A 23825-nucleotide genomic window follows, 5' to 3' on the forward strand; every position below is an offset into this window, starting at 1 on the left:
ATACTGGTGAAATAGGGACGGGATCGACTGAGTAGACCTCAGTAGCGGAGGAACTTTCACTGCCCAGGAGTGCGCACTGGGACCCTGAGAGCCCAGCACGTGCTCACCTATATAGCCTTTCAGATAAATTCTCCTTACCACATGCAGGGGCCAACAGGAATCCCATGAGGCCACTGCTGCATATCCTGGCTTCTACATAAGAGCTGGTGAAATAGGGACGGGATCGACTGAGTAGACCTCAGTAGCGGAGGAACTTTCACTGCCCAGGAGTGCGCACTGGGACCCTGAGAGCCCAGCACGTGCTCACCTATATAGCCTTTCAGATAAATTCTCCTTACCACATGCAGGGGCCAACAGGAATCCCATGAGGCCACTGCTGCATATCCTGGCTTCTACATAAGAGCCCCTCCCAGGGAATGAATGTATTGTATGGCTTCAAATAGTTACACATTTGTTTTTCTACCTGTTCCACGGGGAGACTTTCAAAGCAAAGGCAGAGCTTGTCTTCAGATATTTGGCCAGCAATACCTTTGATTCTTCTTCCTTTCTCATCTACCTCTCTATCATCCAAGTATTTTTACCATACTGTCTTTTGCACTCTAGATGGCAGTAACAGCTTAGAAGTAAAGCCAATACCTCCTTATGGCCACGTGTGCTCAGTGGCAGCACCTCCTCCTTCATTCCTCCTTGGGAATCCATCATCAGACTTCTTAAGAGTCCACATTTCCCATCTAACTATATTCAGTCTACAGCACATCCCTTAAGAGAACAGACAAATCTTCCAGGAAGATCTATTGGGAAGGAAAGAAAGGAAATTCTTCCCATTTGTAGACTAATACAGTGAATGAGAGAGAAAAGCTACCAGGTGCCTCTCCCAGCCTAAAGGCAGCTGGAGGTGGGGTGGGGGAGTGAACAACCCGACTTCAAGATTTCAGGAAAAGCCAGCAAGGAAGAAGAAATCTTAGGGCACTGTCCTGCTCTCGGCCCTAGGCACCTCTGTGCACAGAGGTGAATGCTTTATTGTTGTCACAGGCTGGCAGGAGACTCACGTGCAGCCAGAAACCAGCCCTGTAGGGGGGTGGGGGTGGGGGCTCTTCATTTAGGGCCACTCAGAATTTCAGAAGTAGGAGATCTTTAAAATTTTTTTCACAGCCATACCAAGTAAAACATAAACTTTACCATTCCATTATTAATGCTAATAATACCATATATACCTAAAAGCTTTGTTATAAAAAATGTTGTTCAAAGGTAAGCCTTAATACAAATGACAGAATGTATGAACTCCAGTGGGGGGCGCTATGGGAGGGACCACAGGGGAAGAGGAAAGGGGGTATAAAGATGATTTTCGGTATGAAATACACAAAAATTCAATAAACAAATTTTCGTTTATAAACTTTTTCAGGCTAGAGAGGCGGCAGAGTGGGTAAAAGCCTTGCTAGGGCAACTCTGAGGCCCTGAGTTCTGTCCGTGGAAGCAGCCGTGGAAGGAGAGAACTAACTCCTGAGAGTTTTCCTTTGACCTGTACATGTGAACCATGGCATACAACCACCTATAATAATAATTTTTTTCCATAAATCTTATTTCAAAATGTTATTTTTTACATATTTTTGCATCAATATAAACCATTCTCAAACTAGTTGCCTGGTATCTAAAGATGCTTAGAACAGTACTGGATTCACCTTAATCTTTTATGTGAACAGACGATTTAAATTAAAAAAAATATTTTGTTATTTTTATTTTATGTGTATGAGTGTACTGTCTGCATGTATATAAGTGCACCCATCTTGAGCAATGCCCATAGAGGTCAGAAGAGGGCACTGGATCCCCTGGAACTGGAGTTATAGACAGTTGTTAGCTGCCATATGGATGCTGGAACTTGAACCCAGGTCCTCTTTAAGAGCAGTCAGTATTCTTAACTACTGAGTCATCTCTCCAACCCCTTAAATTTTTTTTTTTTTTTAAAGAAAGGCTCTTTGGAGTCAGGCAAATCTCTGTGAGCACAAGGCTAGCCTAGTCTACCTAGCAAATTTGACTTCAGCTATAGGGGGAAAAAAGGAGAAGGAAAAGAAGAAAGAAAAAAGAAAAAGAAAAGATCACTGCACAGAATTCACCCCAGGCTAGAACTTGAATCATCCATCCTTTGCATATACTCCCATCATGGGAATTATTATTATTATCATTATTATTTATTAGTGTGTGTGTATGAGTGTATTTGAGTGTATTGCCTACATGTATATAAATGCACCCATGTCATACAATGCTGCAATGCCCATGGGGGTCAGAAGAGGACATCAGATATCCTGGAACTGGGGTTATAGACAATTACTAGCCACCATGGTGGGGCAGGGAATTGAACCCAGGTCCTCTGCAAGAGCAGCCAGTGCTCTTAACCACTGAGCCATCTCTCCAGCCCCTGAAAAGAATTATTTTAAGATTTATTTTTATTTATGGGGGTGGCGAGGGGGTATGCCATTAGTAAAGGCACCCTTGGAGGCCAGAAGAGGGTGTTGATTCCCTGGAGCTGGAGTTATAGGCAGTTGTGAGATGCCCTATGTGGGAGCTGAGAACTGACTTCACATCCTCTGGAAGATCCACAAGTGCTCTACCCACTCTGCTCTCTCCAGCCCCTCACCATGAGAGTTTTAACCACACAGCTCAGGTCCCCTCGACTATATCCCCTTCCAGCAGCAACATCAGCTTGTTGTGGGTCCTTCCTGATCTTTCTGCAGCTTAGTTTGTGTCTTGGATAACATCAGTCATACTAAATGAGCTACCTGGCTTTACACCAACTACATATCATTTAGCTTCATCACTCAAATCATTCATAAGACAAATCTAAATGGATTTTGGCTGGTACCAAAGTTCAAATCTATCGTCAGAAAACATAAAGGAAAATGAAGGCTTTCCATTATGGAGAAGAAAAAAATTCCTTTATATTTTATTTAAAAAAGATCTGTGTAGTGGTTTGTATAATAATGTCCCTCACAGGCTCCAAGTTGTTCCCAGTTGGTGGCACTGTTTTGGGAGATCTTAGGAGGTGTGGCCTAGCTGGAGGAAGCAAATCATCCAGGGCAGTCTTAGAGAGTTCTTAAGCTTTGTCTCATTTCCAGTCACTGTCTGCTTCCTGTGCCAGCATGAAGATGTGAGCTCTCGCTCCTCTTCTGCTCCAGCCACATACTGCCGCCATGCCTCCTGGCTATGATGAACTCTGATTCCGCTGGAACCCTAAGCTAAATAAACTCTTCCTTTTATAAGTTCCCTTGGTCACAGTGTTTCACCACAACAACAGAAAAGTAACTAATACAATCTGGAGGCCCTCAAGGTAATTCTACAACTCTGCTGAGCAGTGGTGACACCAGGAAAACTATGTAAGCTACTCACATTGCTTTAAAGGGAAGCACAGCTATTTAAAAATGCCCATCTATTTTTTTTTCAGATGGGAATAATAAGCTGTGGGCTGCTACCAGAGTCTGTTTTGCAACTAGGAGTACAGGAGTATTTCTTTTGATGGGAGACATTCTCATTTTGAAGTGGTCTTTGAGCACTTCAGACAGACACACTACAGACACTTGGCAGCTGAGGCTCTTGCCTACTCAGGCAGGGAAAGAAATGGTGTAAACAGCAATAGGAAACCAGTATCAGGAGTAGCTGGGGAAACACTGACCTGCCCTAGCTGTCTACTTGGCACTGACAGATGCAGTTTCTGCATCTCTTGAAACAATGGAGAATAGTTCCTGGACAACATGGATAACTACATCTGGTCTTAGGTGCAGGGATATCACTGACAGGGAAACCACTCCCTGACATCATCCTTCATCCCAGCAACTCTGTCAGACAATCCTCTGACACTCCTACTTTTAGCCCAGACTGTCAGAAACAGGACCATGACAATGACATAATTTAGTTTGCTTTTTAAAAAATCCTACTGAAAATAGTTCATTTCCATTATTTTATAAATACTTTTCTAAGCACAGTCTAAAGTAGGTAGAAATGAAAAAAGGTAGGTATTCTTCAGTCACTTGGTGGTGTGGTGGCCCTCCATACCCTGTGCCCCTCACTGGCCTGTAGAACGAGGTTCTTTGGACTTCTAATAGCCCTATGTGGTGGGGTCGACCTCAGAGCCTCTGCCTAGAAAGGATGCAAGCCAGGTTGACAAAGACACCTGCCATACTCAGTATATCCAGGGAGGCCCTCCCTGCAGGTAGTTTTGGACCCCCAACACTTTTCAGAGGTGCCCTGGTTCTTATCTATTAGAATGGCCATCCTCTGCCTCTCCTTACTCCCAAAGCTGACAGAGGCTGCTGGTGATAGTACAGAGTTACAACCAGCTAGGGAGTCTGCAGCCAGTTCTTTGTTCTTAGTCACAGGCTTCAGCCACAGCAGTGAAGTTCCTGTCTCAGGACTAGACAGCAGGGGCTACAGGTGCCCTGTTAAGCTAGGCACAGGCCATTCTGCACCCTGCTGACCTAGACACAAATGTTCTACTCTTAAACCAACAGGAATGGTCTTCACTTCTACAATGATATTTGTGCCCATTTTTCTGGAAACCAGAAGCAGTATCAGTCTGTTTTTGTTTTCTTCCTGTGGTTGAGGACTAAGTGTTAAACACTGTTTTCTTAAAGAATAACTGCCATGCTGGATGTGGTCGCTCATGCCTGTGATCTCAGCACTTGAGAGGCTTAGGCAGGAAGAATGGTATTAATTCAAGGCCAGCCAGAGTTAGGTAGTGTTTGAGATCAGCCTGCGCTATAGAATGAGATTCTGTTTCAAAAAAGGTGGGGGTGGGGGCTCTGGAGAGACGACTTAGTAGTTAAGAGCACTTGTTGCTCTTGCAGAGGACCTGGGTTTTGTTCTCAGCACCTAAAATAGTGGGTCACAACTGTCCATAACTCTAGTTCCACAGGATCTAACACACCCTCTTCTGACCTCCACAGGCACCATGCATATAATGTGATATATACACATAAATGTGGTCAAACACTCATACATATAAAATAAAATAAATAAATCGTCACCAAAAAATATTTTAAAAACCCAACCCCCTAAACCTACCACAACAATGCAAACCAGTAAGTGGCATGACAGTCCTCTAGTACCGAGGATCCAAAGAGAAAAATGGGGGCTACAGCCACAGGCAAGCACTGACCCATTTCTAGGAATGGCAGTCCTATGGCCCCAACCTGAGAGCCCAGGGAGGCCCAAAAAACTAGAGAGATGTAAGCTCCAAATGTTGTGTGACATCTCCCAGCTCTTAACAGTTGGATCAAATTTTTTCAGAGGGGCAAACTGCTCCAGGTCACACTCATAATTTTGGGGTGTGAACAAGGCACTCTGGGTTTGAGGAGCACAAATCTCTGTACTGACAGAGGTAAATAACCATAGAGCCCTGGTCCTCTTTCTGAACAGCCAGGGGAACAAAAAGAAATGGCCTTGAGTCTCCTGTGAAGCTGGACCCTGGTGCACTTCTTTGCTAAGCTGCTGATGCAGAGTCTCTGTGGGGAAGCCCAGACACCTGGCTTTTCACAATTGATTTAGTTCCTGTAGCAGGTGGTAATGAAGCAATGCCCAACATGACTCCTTTTGTTAATTTGTAAATTGAAATCTCTGTATAGGTTTAAAAAAAAAAGGCTTAATATCCACTATCGCATATGGCTCAAAACCAAGAAATTCTTTGTCCCACTCCTGCTCCTTATTCTTCAGTGAGTAGCCAGCCACCAATGTATGCTCACTGGCCACACACACACACACCCTGGACTGTCCAGATGGGGTTAGCAGGTGCCACCTAACTGGGATGTGCCCGTCAGAAAGGACTGCTCAGGTCTCCCCAGCAGGAAAAGCCTCAGCCATTCTAGCAAATATCCCTTAGGGTTGGGTGTGAAATACTTAAGCCTTTTTACAGTTTGCCCATTACTTGGTAGTCTAAGATAATGAAAAGAAATCTAGATGGTCTCTGAAACTATACAAACAAGACTTTGATAGATACGTGCCTCAAAATAAAAAAAAAAAAACAACAAAAGACTTATACAACAAACCTACTCCCCGCGGTTGGCCTTCATTTAAGCTTCTACTTTTTTTGTAACTTAATTTAAGCCTGGGTTACTATTTTTTATTTTTATTAGTGAATACTTTTACCCAATTTATGACCAGTATTGTCCCATCCCCAGGTTCCCCTGTACACGTTTCAGAGGAAGGCTGTGGAGCCCTCCCTAGTCTTCAAACTTGCATTGTCTCAGACAAAGAATGAAGAGACGAGGGTCGCTGGCAATGTGAGAAAGGGCACCCGTGGAGGTAGGAGCAGTGCACCTCTGCTCTGTGAACCCCTCAAGACTGTGCCGTGCAAGTGTGCCTATCGGAAGGACTCATGACTTGGAGTAGCTGAACTGCCAGAGTCTTTTGAGAGGACTCTCGCCAATGACCAGCTCCAGTCAGTTACTGAGATCCTGCTCTATTATTGTTCTAGTTTGATGTTCTGTGATAAAACACTATGACTGTGTTGGATAGTTTTAGTGTCAACTTGACACACCTGGGTTGAGGGAGCCTCAACTGGGGAATTACCTTCATTGGACTGGCCTGTGCCATGTCTGTGGGACATCTTCGTGATTGCTGAGTGATGTGGGAGGGCCCAGCCCACTGTGGGTGGTGCCACCCCTGGGCAGGTGGGCCTGTGTTGGATAAGATAGCAAGCTGAGCAGGGGTCAGGGGAACAAGCCAGTAAGCAGTGTTCCTTCATGGCCTGTGCCCCAGCTCCAGCCTCCAGGTTCCTGCCCTGAGTTCCTACCTTGGGCTCCCTGATGAACTGTGACCTGGGAGATGTTAAGACAAATAAATCCTTTCCTCCCCAAGTTGGTAGTGGTCAGAGTGTTTTATCACAGCAATGGAGAGACAAACTAAGAAAATGACCAAAAGCAATTTGGGAAGGGAAAGGATTTATTTGGTTTATACTTCCAGGTCATAGTCCATCCCTGAAGGAAGTCAGGGCAGAAACTTAAGCAGGAGCTTGAAGCAGAAATCATGGAGGAATGAACTCTGCTTGTTGCCTCACTCGCCGGCTCATTCACTGTCCCACTCAGCTAGCTCTCTTATACAACCCAGGACCACCTGCTCAGAGTTGGTGCTGCCCAAGGTGAGCTGGGCCCTCCTATATTAATAATCACGACAATCCCCCACAAATATGTCCACGGGCCAATCTGAGCTGGGAAATTCCTCAATAGAGGCTTTCAGATGACTCTAGGCTGTGTCAAGTGACAATTAAAGCTAACTAGGACAATTAATTTCAATCTGTTTTGTTTTTCCTTTTGATCAAAGTGAAATTCCCACTAAAGAGAAGAAAGGTGGCCCACACGAGGGAATTAAACTTTCAACCAGTTTAAAATGAACACAGCCTTACTATCACGTGCAGAGATCTCACATAGATCTGTAACAAATGGGCCAAAGACCCCATACATTAAGCATCCCACCAACACTCAGAACAATAAGAGGTTGCTTCCCCAGTGAGAGGCTGGCCCAAGCCCCCTAAACCCACATGCTGCATGCTGCCAACTAGCAGAGTACCTAAGCCACTTGCCTCAGGGTGCTAGGAAGGTAAGTCTGGGGGCTTGGGTGCTAGCTACAGCTTCAGGAGCTGGGCTGGGGGCTTGACTAACAGATACAAAATACAAGGCAAGCCAACTGCACACACACACACATTCATCCCCACTCACCACTCTGACCCAAATTCCACAAATCTACATCTTCCCCTCACCACCACCCCTCCTTACCAGGGGCAGCCTGGATGGCCAAGGTGTGTGACTAAGAGCAGAGATCCCTCCCCACTATGCTGTGACTACCAAGCTCCTCTTGAGGGAATATGGTGGGCACAGACTGTCATCTTGAGAGGCAAAGGGAGGCAACCTGGAAATGTAACTTGAAGCTGGCCAGACCAGATCAGGGCACTGAAGTAAAGGAGACAATGGGTTGGCAGGCCCACTTCATAACCACAAGGGGCTGATGAGACCCCAGCATTCCCAGAAGGGTCAAAAGGATGGTAGTGGAGCCTTGACCTCAGTAGGATGGAAGTTGGTTACTTTTTCCTTGTCACTTTGTTCTCCAGGCTATGATGGGGTTCAGTGAAGTGTGCGATGAACAGAGGCAGGTGGAAATTGCTAGAGAAAATGTCTACAAGGATAAGTCCCAGAGAGCCATGTTCCCTGTGCTGCAGGGCATGAGGGTTGTTCTCTCTGTGGACATATCAGAGCAATCGGAAGAAACGTGCTCAGCTGATGACACCATTCCCCAGGTGTCAGTAACGTGCTTGGGCAGGTGGCACGCAGTGCTGGGGGTCATTTCTCCACCTTGGCACCATTCACATTTGGGGGTCTTCTGTTGTGGGGGATGATCTGGAGCACCACATCCTGAGATGTAACAACCTCTCCAGTCTCTATAGAAAATATCCTAGCTCAGAGCCAAGGACATAAAGGAATCTGCTGCTTTTCTAGCACTAGATGAGCATTTTGTGGAAGGAGTTAGGGAGAAGCAGCAGGGACAGAGACTCAAGTACGTCCAGGAGAGAAGGAAGCTTTGCTTCTTCTTTATCTACTCTCTTCCCTCTTTTAGAACCATAAACTAGGCTAATAGTCCTACTCAGAAAGTAGGGTGAAGGTCTGGGACTGAAGCACCCCTGGTAACAGTGTTGAAAAGCACCTTGAGTTTTATGAAATATGGAATAGTGCCCATTGCTAAGCTGGCTAATGTCTACAGTTGCAATTAACAGAGAAGGAATGTGTAAGCCCTGTGAAGGGATGGCACCCAGCTCTGGATCGTTCAAAGAATGAAAAGAGCTCCACAGTAGTTCAGGAAAGAAAGGCCACGCTGTGTGTGGCACGCCTCTCCACAGGCTCCAGCTTTGCACCAGAAACCGGATCTCAGCACACAACTTCTAAGCTTTTGCTACCAGGGCCAGTCCCAGCGACGATCCTCTGTGAACAGTATTCACCAGCTATTGACTATCTCTGTTGTCACTCAATGTGCAGTCTGGAAAGATCTCTCAAAGTCACTTAATAACCTTCTCGATCTCAAGAAAGAGAGAACCTACTAGTCAGCATGCTGGCGCCTCCTGACCCGGAAGATGGTCCTCTGACCCTGTGATGACAAGCCATGGACCCGCCTCCTTCCCACGGTCTACAAAGAAGCCACGCCCCTTCCCTCTTCCAACCAATCGGTTGACTATAGACGCTTGCAGGGAGGGGCTAAGGGTATAAAAGCTGGGAAAACCAGGAGGCTGGCCTCTTGCCATTTTGTAAGGCTGTCCAGAACCACAGGATTTATGTCTGGGTGTGGACTTTCAGCATCAGCTGTGAAGGGGGGGGGGGGGCACTCGTCTGTAGTAAACCCGCACCCCATGCTCAGTTAGCAAGTCCAATAAACTCGTTAAGATTCTTCAAACCGGGGTTTGGAGAATTCTTTTTTTTTCTCAGGCTATCTCAAGGACCTTGGGAGGAGGGAACTGGATGCCATATGCGACTCCCAGCAGTGAATTTGACTTACACACCAGAACCCAGATCTCAGCACACAACTTCTAAGCTTTTGCTAACAGGGTCAGTCCCACTGACAATCCTCTGTGAATAGTATTCACCAGCTATTGACTATCTCTGTTGTCACTCAAGGTGCAGTCTGGAAAGATCTCTCAAAGTCACTTAATAACCTTCTCGATCTCAAGGGAGATCCTACCAGTCAGCATGCTGGCACCTCCTGACCCATGGTCCACATGCTCCTAGATACCCAGGACCAAGTAAAGGAGAAGTTCCTTTCCAAGCAGAGCAATAAGGAGAATTTTGCTTCCTTCCCCTTCCACGCTATCTCCCTACTATGCCTCTTGGTTGGTAAATACATGACCATGGTACATAGAGCCAGGACATAGTGCCTAAGAGCAGTGATAGCAAGCAGGGGTAGGGCTGAATCTGCACCAAGGAGACAAAGATTCACTTAGATTCTTCAAGAAGAAAGCAGATGATGCCTCAGTCCAGGCAAGTCCAAGAGGACGACAAAGGAAGGAACCCAGGCAAGGAACCAGAAAAGCTGTGTCACCCATACAGGAAACCTGAGCATTTGGGGGGCCCCTAGAGCACAAGGGTAAGATATGGGTAAATTTGAGAACCATCAGCTACGCTGATTGTTCAGGAAGTGGAACTAAGGTCTAGGACTGACACCCAGCTGGATACAGCCTTGATATTTTGTGCAGACTTGAGAGCTGCTTATTATCAGTGGCAATGTGAGAGAGTTGTACCACATCTACCAAAGTGTGGTTGGCATTCACAGGCCTTATATTAAGGCAAAGCGAAGACAGTCAATTCCAGAGTGGTTCTAAAACTGTTGCTATAACATGACTTCCATTGCCCTCTTTCTTTAAGCTCAGAACTTTGGAAGAATTTGCTCTCTCTTTCAAAATCAAAGCTATCCTTGTACAACAATTCATGAGTGTCAGGGCTAGATAGTGTGGCTACCAGGCTGCCTGAGGATGACAAGCCACCAGAAAAACCACTGTGGTATAAAGAAATCAATCAAGTAGTCCAGAGAGGCTGGCTAGCAAAACTGGAATCTGAGAGAGACTGAGGAAGGTAGCAAGAGAGGGTGTAGGAAGCCAAAGGGAAGAGGGACTGTTTGGGCCAAATGGTCTCCCCCTCAATGCCCCATCCCACCTGCACTGTGAGCGTGAGGTGCACACAGCAGCACCTATCGTTCCTTATTGTGCTTACCCTGCCCACAAGGATCGCCAAGCCATTGGCTTCCTGGGCAACTCTGTAGCTCTAATGAAGCAGGATCCTGCCTGCCCTTTTGAGAATTGCCACTCTACACTATTCATTACAACTGCCACCTCCCATACCTACAACCAACTCTCCTAAGTCAGGGAGAAGGCAGTGACCACGCAACCCTGATCCTAATGAAGGGCACTCCATAAAATATGTGCCTCCTGCTACTCAGCAAACCATGGAAGATGAGTTCTGGATAATGCCTCCTCTGCCCTCCACTGACAGTAATGATTTACACTTTCCTAAATTCACTAGGTTCCAAGTGTCTTGGTAAAAGTCACTAGAATTACAGATTGTAAAATGGGCTCAGAACACAAAGTTCCAATAGCTTTGGCCTCTCACATTAGATTATGGAACACTTTATCTATATATCACTGTTTTACCAAGGGAAGAAAGTATTTTAGAGCAAGAAATAAAGAGAAACCTTTAAAAAGCCCAAGCTGAGGAGACTTACTTGACTGTTTGTAGCAGCATACACCCCTAGAGTTCAACTTATTCCATCTGAAAAAGCACCCACTACTTCCCATCCCTCTAGTCCCTTCAGCTGATTTGCAATCAAGAACTACAGACACCTTTAGAGACCTATGAGGGCATTACTTATCTCCAGACCACCTCCAGGACCAGGTTTAAGCTAAGGTCTATACATAACCCAGTGTTGAGTGAATGAAGCCAGACACAAAGGAAAAGCATGAGTGTGGGTGCCACAGCTAGCAAAACTAATTTGGGCTAATGACCAACATGCAGGCAGTTGAAACTTTCATAGAGGGAAGAACTGAACAAGCTTTTGGAAGGCTTCAGGATACTGGTCGTATGTGAGAACTCACTGGGCTACATGTATACAAGTACTTTTCCACATGCTACTCATCAACATAGAATCCTTGGCACCTATGAATTGCAGTGGGCTGACAGAACAGCTATCCTGCCTTCTGGTCCTTGCCATACTCTGCCTGGCTTTGGAACTCCAGTGCACTCCAGCAGCAGCACCCCAGATGGCCCAAGCCCACACTTACCGGCTGCAGCCCGTCTTCCTGCCTCCGGCTCTGACTGGGGCGATTGATGAAGGAACGTGTGGAGACTTTGTAGTGGTTCAGCAGGCATACAACAACCACTACCATCACTGTGACCACCACGACGATGATGAGGACCTGTGCAAACTCCAGCTCCGCTGCAAGGAAGAGGAAGGCAGTGAGCGATGCCCTGGCACCTGCACACTTGCCTGATTCTATGGTGACTGCAGCTGTCAGGCAGTGAAGACCCTTCAAATGCATCTGGTCCCCATGGCCTGGAGAGGACAGAAACTACGTCCACATTTTAGAGAAGAAGAAAATATAGTCATAAAGCCTGCGTGTGGCTGGGCTAAGAGTGACACCTAGCTCTGCCTGTACACGACTGTAGGTAACTGCAGGGCTATGACATTATAACTTTGAAAAGAAAAGGACACTCTGGGAATGCCTTTCCCACAGACCTATGCTGCTAGGTTGGTAAAGTTCAAAGACCTGGCCCTTGAACTTAAGGCCTTAAGAAAATGTGCTAGCCCTACCAGACCGCCAGAGGTGCTGGCTACAACTTTCCTCAATGACACAGTAGAGTTCTAAGTCAGCCCAGTGAGCTTACCACAGGCAGCTGCTAAATTGACACCTGCTCACAGTGGATCAGCCTCAGGACAGCTCAGGCTTCTGTCACCTTGGCTCCCTTCCTGTCAGATGGTGTCTTCCATCTCTCTGCTCCAGCAGAGTTGAGAAAGTCTCTCAGAACTGAGCCTACTTCTACTGGTATGACCCCTCTAAAAAAACAATCTCATTCTGCATAGTTAAGTCAAATTTCTCAAAACATCTCACAAAGCCATCCATGAAAGGGACCGTAAATGTTAAGAAGCCAGCTCTGGCCTCCAGTCCTCAAAGGATTTGCCCTTGCAAGTGACTCAGAAAGCACATTCCCGTCCTGAAGTCATAGTGACTGAGTCACTTCTAGGTTTTCAAGACTAACTTTACAAAGGATGTTTCTGCGGTCGTTAAAACACCCTGCACGCACAAATACAATGACTTCTAGAGTGGGAGTGTATGAGTCAGATACAAGTGATCCAGAGCCCTGCTCTGCAGAGAGAAAGCAGATTCGAGTTCAAAGTTAACCCTAGAACCCAGACTTCATTTTGTGGCCCCCAGCTTTTGGCTCTTCTGAGGGCTGCCCATGGTTTCAGTTTGAATCTCCCCAATACCCTAAAAGGAAAAAATAGGGGAGAGGTTTGGGAGCTGGGAGAAGATCGCTCTCTGGTGAGAGACAGGGTATGTGTTATAATGAAGGTCAAGAAACAGAGGGGAACTTTGAAAGACAGTCATCACTCTATGTCAAGACACTGATTGTAAGATAGCTTCAGTGGATACCCAAAGCTCATGTCTCTTATATGAAATGTAGCATTTTCATATGCAAACCCTTCAGCACACTCTAAATCATCACTAGGTTAGTCATAATACATGGTCCAATGTGAATGCTATGCAAGTACTCTGCTGTATCATTTAAGGAATTATGAAAAAAGTCTGTACATGTTCAGTACAGACATTTTTCCAATTAATTTTTCATTTGTGATTAGTTATATCTATGGATGGAAGGCCTACTGAACTACCTTGAACTCACGTACACAAACATATATGCACACACCCTGGCTGCAACAGGCTGCCAGCCAGTGGGGAAAGCATTATTGCCCAGTATGTGAGTTCATACCTGGGATGATTGTGAACAGACTTGCATCCCAACCCCCATTGTCTACAGCTATATGCAACTGATCTGCATAACCAGGGAACAGTGGCAGGGTGGCCCTGAAGCTAGATGGAATCCTCCTGGATCCCACTACATCCCACCCTTTGACACTGACCTCTACTCCAGTTCTCACACCCCATCCACTGTAGGGACATAGTCAAGCATGCCTGTTAGGCAGGGCTGGACTGAATTTATGACTGGAGTCTATAAAACTGGGGGATGGCCTTGGTGGCACCCAAGCATGAGGGTGCTGAGCCACCACATTCAGAGCAGCTAGGCCCAGAAAGATTTCCCAGGTACCCTCCCTAACTGGCAGGAGAATGTCAGAGAGAGCCTCACTCTTATTAGGGAACATGAATGACTCCGGGAGGTAATGTGGGCAGCTCTTGAGGTTGGCAAACAGCAAGGCCTGGTGCTGGGCTACCTACCCCAAATAGTTGCCATTACTCTGAATGTATCCAAGATCAAGTGGATGACTGGAATACCCTTTAGGGAACTAGACCCCAGCTTACATCCAGGAGCTTGTCTGAGTGTCTTTACTACAGGAAGAAAAGTCAAAGGGAACCACTAAGTTTATATGTTCCATAAGGAAAACTCTCTAGGGTTTATTAGAAATTTTCAAGGTGGTAACCCCCTGGAAAAGACTAAAATGCTCACTGATAGACAGCAGAGGCATATGCCTTTTCTTTTGTAGCTGAAAGGTAAATGTGACTTTGTTTATGCCCATAGCTGAAGGTACTGTGTCATAGTGTTAACCCACAAATACTGTCTTAATGAATATGGCTTTCATAAAATCTTCCTATGTCTAGCATACGTTGGCTTTGGCCCCATGACTCTCAAGACTCACACACATGCACCATGTGATTCCTCCTTGGCCACATGTCTGGAACCCCTCCCTGCTTCAGCATTTCTGACATGGTCTTTTCAATGTTTTTCATAAAACTATGATCATAGTCAACTACAAGCTTACTTTGTATTCTCAGTGTGTAGCACCTGCTGGTGCCTGGCAGACAGTTAAAAGTGAAACACAGTGGCTCAGGAGCATACTCAGACCCAGAGCAGGTGCTCACACATAGCCGCAGTGGGCTCTCTCTGAGGACAGCCATTGTTGACAAGACAGGCCTACACTGGCTACGGAAGACGATGACAGCACCCCTCCAGAGCCCTGGAGAGCTACACCGTGGGGCCAAACACCAACCCATGGGCAAACACCTCAATGCAGAGCTTGAAGGAGACAGGGAGTTAGATGTGCTCAGGCCAAAGGCAGTAAACATAAAATAAAGGCTGAATCTTAAATGAGGCCCCATTTTACCAACTTCATTTTTATTTCATAGAGAGATAGCAGAATATCAGAAACTATTCGGGTTAAAGCATGTACTAGCATTTACCAACGCTTCCCTTTCTCAAAAGAAGGTACTGCTGTCCAGACATGGAAGGAGAAGAAAGTGCTAGTAAAGTGGGGCACCCTGCACAAAGGCCTCATGGGTCAACTCTTTCCAGATGATCTTTTCCTGGATATGTAAATTTGTGCAGATGTTGCAAAGAAAATCAAGTTGAATTTTCCTAATTCTATAAGCATTTTTTGTATAAATTAATTTTATCTGAAAAGATTTTGTTATAAAAATAAGGAAAACTTTCTGAAAACTTCAATACTATAGAAGAAACAGTGACATTCCACTGAAGTCCTGCAGCAACTCTCTGATTGCAGCCGTGCCATGTAGTACTAGAGGGATGTGTAGTCGTCAGTGTGTGTGCCTACTAAATGCTTTCTCCTTTTAATTATGTCCAAAAGATTGTGTGTGGGGGGGGAGAGAATATATGTGGGTGCTGACACTTGTCAGTATGCCAGAAAGAATGATTCTTTAAAACTGAAATTTCATTTCAAGAGGACAGTCATTTTTAGTTCTTTTGGCTGTGAGTAGCACTTTACAAGAAAGCTATACTAAGTTGTCAGGAAGAAGGAGTGTTAGCTAGTCCCATACCCTCATTATTACTGGAGACTGGCACTTTTCTTTTTTAAAGATTAATTTTAATTATGTGTGTATGTGTAGGACACGCACATGAGTGTGGGTTCCTACAGAGGTCAGAAGAGGGCATTAGATACACTGGAGCCGGAGTTACAGATGGTGTGAGCTGCCCAATGGGGGTTGTGGGAAGGGGGTAGGGGACAGGTGCTGGGTACTGAACTGTGTCCTCTGCTGAGTGTAACAGCTAAGCCATCTCTTCATCCCCTTGCCAGTTTCACTTATACCAATTTCATAGCCAAAAATATATATCTCACCAGGCAGGATGGCCAAGATGACCTGCCCAGCATTTGAGAGGAGGAGGCAGGAAAATTGTGAGCCGAGGCTACCCTTGGCTACCATAATGAGACCCTGTATAAAAAGTATAAAATATAAACCTTATTTTTTGTGTATAGTGTTTTGCCTGCATGTACCACATATGTGCCATGCCTGTGTAGGCCAGAAGAGGGCACTGGATCCCTTGGACCTGGAATTGGGGATGGTTGTGAGCCACCATATGGGTGCTAGGAAATGAACCTGGGTCTCCTGCAAGAGCAGCAAGTGCTCTTAATCACTGAGCCATCTCCCTAGTCCCCATGTACCGTGTCTTACTTAGTATTACCCCAATTACTGGCAATTTCAGATCTTCTATAGTTATGGTAATTTATGCTTACTTTTTTTCATAATCATATTAGTTCACATTAGTTCACTTATAGTTTTCTCATTAATTTCTCATGTAGTTATAGGAAATATTTACACATTATGGCTACAAGTCTTTGTTGTATGTGTTGCAAATATTTTTCTCTCGCCTGTCATTTCTTGAAGTTTTTCTTTGAGTTTCTCTATGGATGATATAATTTTTATGGCATCAATGACTAATGCTTTTCACTAAGGCTCCTAAACTAACATTCTAAAGATTTTCTTCTAAGAATTTCTTGTTTATCCTTAGATCTTTATTTGTGCTGGGTTCTATACTCTGGGTCTGAGACGGTACAGAACATTCTGAACTATACGAAAGGCATGCATCTTATCATTTAGTATTTAAAAATTCAACCAAGAAGACTTGCTCTTTTGGAGTTATTGGCCAGAGAGATCCTTAGACCCTCAAATAATACTGGTTATTGCCACTGCACTTGGTTACCTACCAGAACTTGATGGTAAGACCCTACTGCTGAAGACACTATATACCTGATTCACAGAACAAACAAGAAGAAATCAAACTGGGACTGACTTCGAAGCTTCATCTCTGCTGGCTAGCTTTCACAGTATTAGAAGGTTCTATGCATGGGTTTACTGGCAGAGGAAGGTAGTCATCAATTGTGAACCCTACAAGCAACAATAACAACTAACTTGGCAAAACATGGCCACTGGTACAATAGTGGTGCAAATTATAGGAGTAACTAACCACCTTCTAATTGGATTTGAGGCCCACTTCACTTCACAAGATGGAATCTACAGCTGATACTATAATCAGAGCCAAGAATCTGTGGCTAGACAGGTCACAGGCCATAGGGGAGAACCTACTACTATCATTCTGCTAATAGACTCATAATGACTTAGTGTTATACCCATGGAGTAGAGCGCCTCTCAGCTCTCAGCAAGGTTCTTCTTGCAGCAGATGCAATTAATACTGACTTACAGTTGATCAACGTGCCTGTAGAGAGCTCAGCCTTAAATGGGACACATATCACAGCCTCTTCTCCCAAGGTTCAGGGGCCATTGTGGAAGAGAGGGTAGGAAGATTGTAAGAGGCAGAGATGGTAGGTGAATACAAGGAACCTGTGTGGTCTGGACACGCACACCACAGGATAGTTGCACATATGAACCTAAAGTGCTTATGACAGTATGTACAATGCCTGTGCAAAGCCAAACCAGACAGGAACCCAGCATGGATGGAGGATGTGAGCAGGTAGCCCTGCCCCTGGCTGAGGATTGTTAGCAACTGATAGCTGCTGGGAGAGGGAGACTCAGTTTTGCCTAATAGTGTGACACCTGGTAGGTTGACCAGACTCCAAGGGATAGACTCCCGCCCAAGAGCATATAGCAAACACAGATTAGACTCGGTAAGCCGTTAAAAAGAGACAAGTAATAGAGGACATGAAGTTGTGGGGGGTAATGAAATTGGGGGGTAATATGTGTGGGGAGGGGTCTGAATATGATCAAAATACACTGCATGAAATTCTCGAATCAATAAAAATAATAAAAATAGAAATAGAGGGGCTGGAGAGACGGCTCAGTGGTTAAGAGCACTGACTGCTCTTGCAGAGGACCCGGGTTTGATTTCCAGCCCCCACATGATGGCTATGAACCGTCCTTAACTCCAGTTCCAGGGGAATCCAAAGCCCTCTTCTGACCTCCACAGCATTGCACAACACAGGTGCACTCACATACATGTAGGCAATACACTCATACACATAAAATAAAAATAAGTAAAATATTTTAAAAAATAAAAATTGAAAAAAGATCAACTGAACTGCCATCTAATTACAAGTGCAACAGTGTGAATAATAAATGTTTGTAGCATTAAAAAAAATTCAGCCTAGGGTGAGTGAGCTCTCAGTTGTATAAACAGTCTACAGAAGTACTCCTTGCTGGGCATGGTGGCTCATGCCTTTAATCCCAGCACTCGGGAGGCAGAGGCAGGCGGATCTCTGAGTTCAAGGCCAGCCTGGTCTACATAGTGAGTTCCAGGACAGCTGGGGCTACAGTGAGACCGTGTATCAAAAAGACAGAAAGAAAGAAAGAAAGAAAGAAAGAAAGAAAGAAAGAAAGAAAGAAAGAAAGAAAGAAAGAAAGAAAGAAAGAAAGAAAGAAAAAAGAGAAAGAGCCCACCACCTTCCTTTAATGGGGACTTGTGTTTCTTAGCCTGCATGCCCCAGTCTCTTTCATAAGCCTCTCATATTCACTGGTGCTCCCCTGCTCTTGCTGAGATGCCTGCAGCTGTGCCATAGCCTTGAGGTTTCATGCAAGAGTGCAGAGCCCTGGCAGGACTCTGTGGTACAAGAACTGGACAGCAACACTAAAGGTTCACAGGTACTAGTGCAGCAGGAATCTGAGACAGTGGAAGCAGGGTGAGATAACAGGCATACTCAAGGCAGATAACAGGTGTACTTGTAGAAGCAGGAATAGGACCCCTGGCAGCCATTTGCCAAGACAAGCAGCCCAGCAGTGATGCCGAGGGGCACCCTGGCTACACTAGTCTAGTGAGAGCCTAGACGCTCTTCCAGCAGACAGGAAAGCAATCCAAGGTGCTCAGTCCCCAATGGCAGAATCTTAAGCTATAACGTGCTACTGCTGCATGTCAGGATCTTTGTGGTGCTTCTTAAAGCCTTACCCGGTTGATATTGGGACCTCTAGGTATGGGACCCATAGCAGAGCACCACAGCCTACAGGGCTAGGATCAGAAATGTGGCTTACTTAGTATAAGCCTGATGACCTAAGTTTGATCCCTGGAAGGTAAGAAATGAATCCAGAAAGTTGTCCTCTGACCTCCATATGTGTGCTGTGGCATGCACGTCACACATGCACATCTTGCACACACATGCACTCAATAAAAAATTTAAATGTATAGCTACTCTTACTTTGAACCTGGGGCAAAACAGTGTATTAGAACAGACCATTTGCTCATTTAAGTTGCAAGATATAGAAAACTTACAACTGGAAAATATGGAAGTTTTACTTTCTTTAAAGATAAAAATACTGTTCAACCCAAGGGTGAGCATGCTGACCTTCAGATCTCAGGGTCCTCTACTGTGGATAACCCTGCCCCAAACCTCTTCACACTTATGACAGGGCTGGATGTGCAACACTTGCGCCCCCCCCCAATCTGTCCTCCTATTTAAAATATTTAGCCCCAAATCTTCACAGCCTGCTTTTATGTGGTGAGGGATAGGGGTATGCAATAGTACAAAGAGCCAAAAAGGGGGGGATATTGCAGTTTTGCTTTTGAGGTGGGCTAAAAAAGGGAGGCTAAGAACAGAATGAATTTTGAAGAAAGTATTAAGATAGAAATACTCTCTAACAGGAATAGTAGTGCTTTTTAAGAATTAGGATGCTTTGGATGGGCTTCCAAAATTTTATTTATCCTTTATGAATTCTGAATATGACCCATGGGTTAGGTTTTCAATAGCTGATTGATTTTAATAGTTACTGATGTCAACAGAAGAATGCCAAAAAGTAGTCATGCAAGTCAAAGATTTAAGGTCAAATTGAGTTTTCACACTCCCTCTCCTTTTATGGGACTGTAATTCATGGTGCAATGAAGTCACTGCCATCTGAACACCAGAAATTTTATTATAATCTTAAAGCTTACAGGAAGGGATCATAGCACCTTACTTTATTATTGTAAGATAGTGACAATGACGACAATGATGATGGCATCTCTATTTTTATAGAAACATCTCCAAGAAATTCTAAGCTGTACAGTAGGGAACTGTGGAAACAGGACTGTGTGAAACCTGCTGCTCTGTTCCTTCGACCAATGAGGACCTGAACTGAATCATACTGGAGGCGTGAACGTCTGGACTATTTTTAATGAACTCTGGGGATATGTGTTTGTACCACCCTTGGGCTCCTAATATAACACTCACTTCTATTTGTGGGATGGCTAGCACCATCTTCCATTCAGCCTTTCCTCCATTAAATATCATCATCTGCACAAGTTTGGGTTTCTGAATGTTAAATTAGTTTTAAGTTCCAGATGTGTAATGTGTGCTCATACAGAACCCTATAATGTGAGGACAAAGTATGGGCCCCAAGAGCCTGTCCTCTCACCAACAAAGCAAACACTTTGACAGCAGGTGGGAAAGCTGCTATGCAAACACTTATGTCACTGCCAGGACCAGCCCCTGGCCATAAATGTCTGAGTGAGTCAACTCCCACTCTTACCAAAAGCGGCCTGTATACCTCATTTCCCTGAATCCTACAATCTGGGAACACTGCAACTCTAAGAGCATGGCCAGCCTGCCATAGAATCCCACATTCTAGACAGCCTCCTTTCCAGCAAAGCCTTCCAACTCCCCTATGCTCAGGCATAGAGGCCAACCTTCTAACCTTGGGTTGGTCTTGTTTGGCTTCTGCACAATGAACTCATGCCTGCCTTTTCTTCCTGTCGCTGTCCTGTTCAGCAAAAACAGGTGTGGTGATAAGATGACAGCCTTGGGGATGTCTTACTTTTTATTTATGGCTCTGTGACACTTTTAAATTGCTGAATGTTCCTAAAGTCTGGTAAGTGCTTCCCCAAATCCTACAGAGATTAAGCAGTGGTGGCAAGAAGATGGATGGGGGCAGGAGCTGGAATCTACTTAGACTATAATTGCCTTGAGTTTGTGAACTATTAGTATAAAAATACTCTTGAAGATTGTAATGGTTGAATGCAAATTCACACTCATTAAATGCCATAGTTGAGGGTGATAGTCAGACTGTTACAAAATGACTTCGCAGCTTAAAGTTCAGAAGGCAAAACAATAAGGGCTACAGCTTGTGAGTACATTAAATCTTCTGACTAGCATTTTCCTTGGAGGTCAGCTGGTTACTTCAATTTATTTGATAGCAAGTAGAACAACAGAAAGGAATGGGAAAAAAATCAAGAAATACCCAGGCTTGGTGTCAACCACTGGCTTTATCTTCTTTTATGAAGTCTTCTCTAATCCCCTGATAATGGGATCATGACCCTTCTAGTTCTCCCTATCTTCACCTGAACCCATTCAGTACTAGCACTCCTTGTTAATGCCCAGCTTCTGTCTTCTCTCATAGAGTGAGCCCTGTACGATGTCTTGTTCATCTATTGTTTCCTGGAGCAAAGTTATGTGCATTACATATGGGTAATTAAGAAGCCCTCTGAAGGAAGGTATTTCAATTTCCTAACTTGTTTGTAAACTGTCTAGCATGGAAGCCATATTCTGCCAGCCACTTAGTAACAACTTTGATAATGCTAAAGTTTTGTCAAAAGTTTTCATATTTTGTACTGATTACTCAGCCTTCCTATTCAAAGGAGGCACTGGAAAAGGGGGCTCATGGTTATTATAAGTTATCTGTTTATATTCATATATCTACATAAAGAAATTTTCATAATAATGAGATTGGAATGAGATAGTTTAAGAGCTGTAGGTGGAAAGGGTAACATGGATGGCACATCTCCCTAACTTCAGTACCAAACAGGTATCTCCCATGACACAGGCAGACTGAGCAGTCAGCAAGAATCAGACTAAGGAATCCCTAGAGTACAGACTCTATGAGTCTATCCAGCCTGGGTAACATCAAAGGCCAAAACTATCATCCAATATAATGACTTTTCTCTATATATTTCATAAACTACAGTTACCAGATGTCTTTAGGAAGAAATTGACCTAAACATATTCCAATCAAAGATGACTGACAGAATTTTCTTTTAAAAAACAGCAGAGGAGTAGAAGCAATTAATAACCTTTTATAAGTCTATCCCCTTGCCATGCTATAAATGGGAGCTAAAAGTGCCTAAAACTATAATCCCCCTTATAGGATTCATTTAAAATCCACCCTCACCTCACCTCCACATTATTAATTTAAGAAAGTGTCAGAAGAAACACAGCTGTGCATGTAACTGTCTTGTTCGCAGTTAAGAGGGGTAGTTCTAGAATACTTTCTACCCAGAAGTCAGAGTATTTGCTGCTACCTTCTCCAGCTTTCCATCACTCTTGGAGTCAATTTCTGTGTCCCAATATCTCCTGTTACTTTGATAAAGTGAAAAACTAGCCAAGGATCCAATCACACTCTAAGAAATACATATTTTCTTTCAAATGCTATTTACAACAACTCAGTAAAAAAAAAAAAAAAATAGCACCTATAAGTAAGAGCATTCCTAGGGGAGGTTTTGGCTTCATGTATAAGACATTTTAGGGAAAAAAAAAACCCACCCAACTGAGTATTTACATATAAAATCTCTTGACAGGAACAAGCTAATTGCAAACCAAAGAAGATAAAGTTTAAAATACAACTTCCTGAGAGGATTCTACTTGGTATAGCTGACAGAATTCTCTGAGGCAAAACACTTTTTTTTTTTTTTTTTTTTTTTTTTTGAGACAGGGTCTCATATATCCCAGCTGGCCTCCAATTCATTATGTAGCTGAGAGTGGCCTTGAATTTCTGATCCTCCTGCCTCCACCTCTGGAGTTGCTGGAATTTCAGGTGCCACACACCTGATCTAAGAACAAACTTCTTGAGAAGGACTTCTCTTCTGAGCTCTCCTCAGACCAAATTCCAAGAAAAAGTACAACAAACCCCAAAGAGCATGCATCACCCAGAGTTGGCCTTTGCAAATGTACCTTTTTTAAAGAACAGGTCTTTAAACTGAGCCTCCTTCAGTGTGCTGTTGTTCAGCTGGTCACTGGACATAATCAAGTCCTTTGCAAAGGGGTATCCAACTGTGGTACAGCCCACCCAGTTCAAACCATCCTTCAGCTTCAGGCAATCTCCTCTCCAGGCAGCTCAGAGCTGCAGTTATAGCCCGGCGTGGGGTGTGGGAGAGAGTATGTGTGTGTGTGTGGGGGGGGGTGTTCCTATGTCTCTCTACTTCATCAGCGGGGGCCCAGCCCAGGTGCTAGACTCAAATGCTATGGCTCTAACCACAGACTGTGGCTACCAATTATCAACTTCCATCAACAGAAATCAGGGGCTCTGTGGCAAGAAGGTGTCAGTGTCATTCAGCAGAGAGTAAGTCCTAAGTCTCCAATCCTGAGACCAGCTGAACACCCAGTGTTGTTTACAGCAACATACATCACTACTTAATCTGCATTTCTCCAGTTTAGCCACACATCCAGACGTGTCACACACACAGGCAAGCAGAATGCGGCTAGATACTTCATTTTGTTCTATTACAGTCAATGATCTTTCAAACAAGCAAATCAGACTAAGCAGAAAGAGGGAAATCTGGAAATCTCAATACACTATTTCTTCTTTCATCTCTGCTGCAAGCTCTCAGAGTTGAGGAAACAGAAAGTATGCTTACCGCAGCCGCAGCCACATGGCAGGCAGGGATGCCAGCCTCGATGTATATCCAGCTGCCGGAGCACACCAAGCTGGGAGCACCCACAGTATTCTTCCCTTTGGTGGCCAAGCTACAGGCTCCTGGTTGTCTCCCTAAAGTCCCTAACAGCTCATAGCAGCTTTCTCAGCACTGCGACTGGTAATCCCTTACCACAGCAAGAAGGGCTCATTCTCTTATTTCTCTCTCTCTCTCTCTCTCTCTCTCTCTCTCTCTCTCTCTCTCTCTCTCTCTCGTAAGTACAAATACCGCATAAAAAAAACT

At 44.6% G+C, this 23825-nt stretch overlaps 1 protein-coding gene across 11 annotated transcripts in view; it reads right to left on the minus strand.

Moving 5' to 3' along the window:
• Positions 1–23825, minus strand: part of Ldlrad4 (low density lipoprotein receptor class A domain containing 4) — a 474517-nt gene that overhangs the window by 26906 nt on the left and 423786 nt on the right. For 8 of the 11 annotated variants that reach the window (XM_029560086.1, XM_017796315.2, XM_029560087.1 and 5 more), the window contains one exon: positions 11795–11949. In XM_029560086.1, the coding sequence (XP_029415946.1) occupies positions 11795–11949 (155 nt within the window). Of the gene's footprint in view, positions 1–11794; positions 11950–22842; positions 22987–23525; positions 23713–23825 lie in introns of those variants that run through there. The other 3 variants (XM_008825927.3, XM_008825929.3, XM_008825928.3) reach the window with 3 other exon arrangements.

This window comes from Nannospalax galili, unplaced genomic scaffold, assembly GCF_000622305.1.
Source record: "Nannospalax galili isolate Female #2095 unplaced genomic scaffold, S.galili_v1.0 scaffold169, whole genome shotgun sequence".
Classification (NCBI taxonomy): Eukaryota; Metazoa; Chordata; class Mammalia; order Rodentia; family Spalacidae; genus Nannospalax; species Nannospalax galili.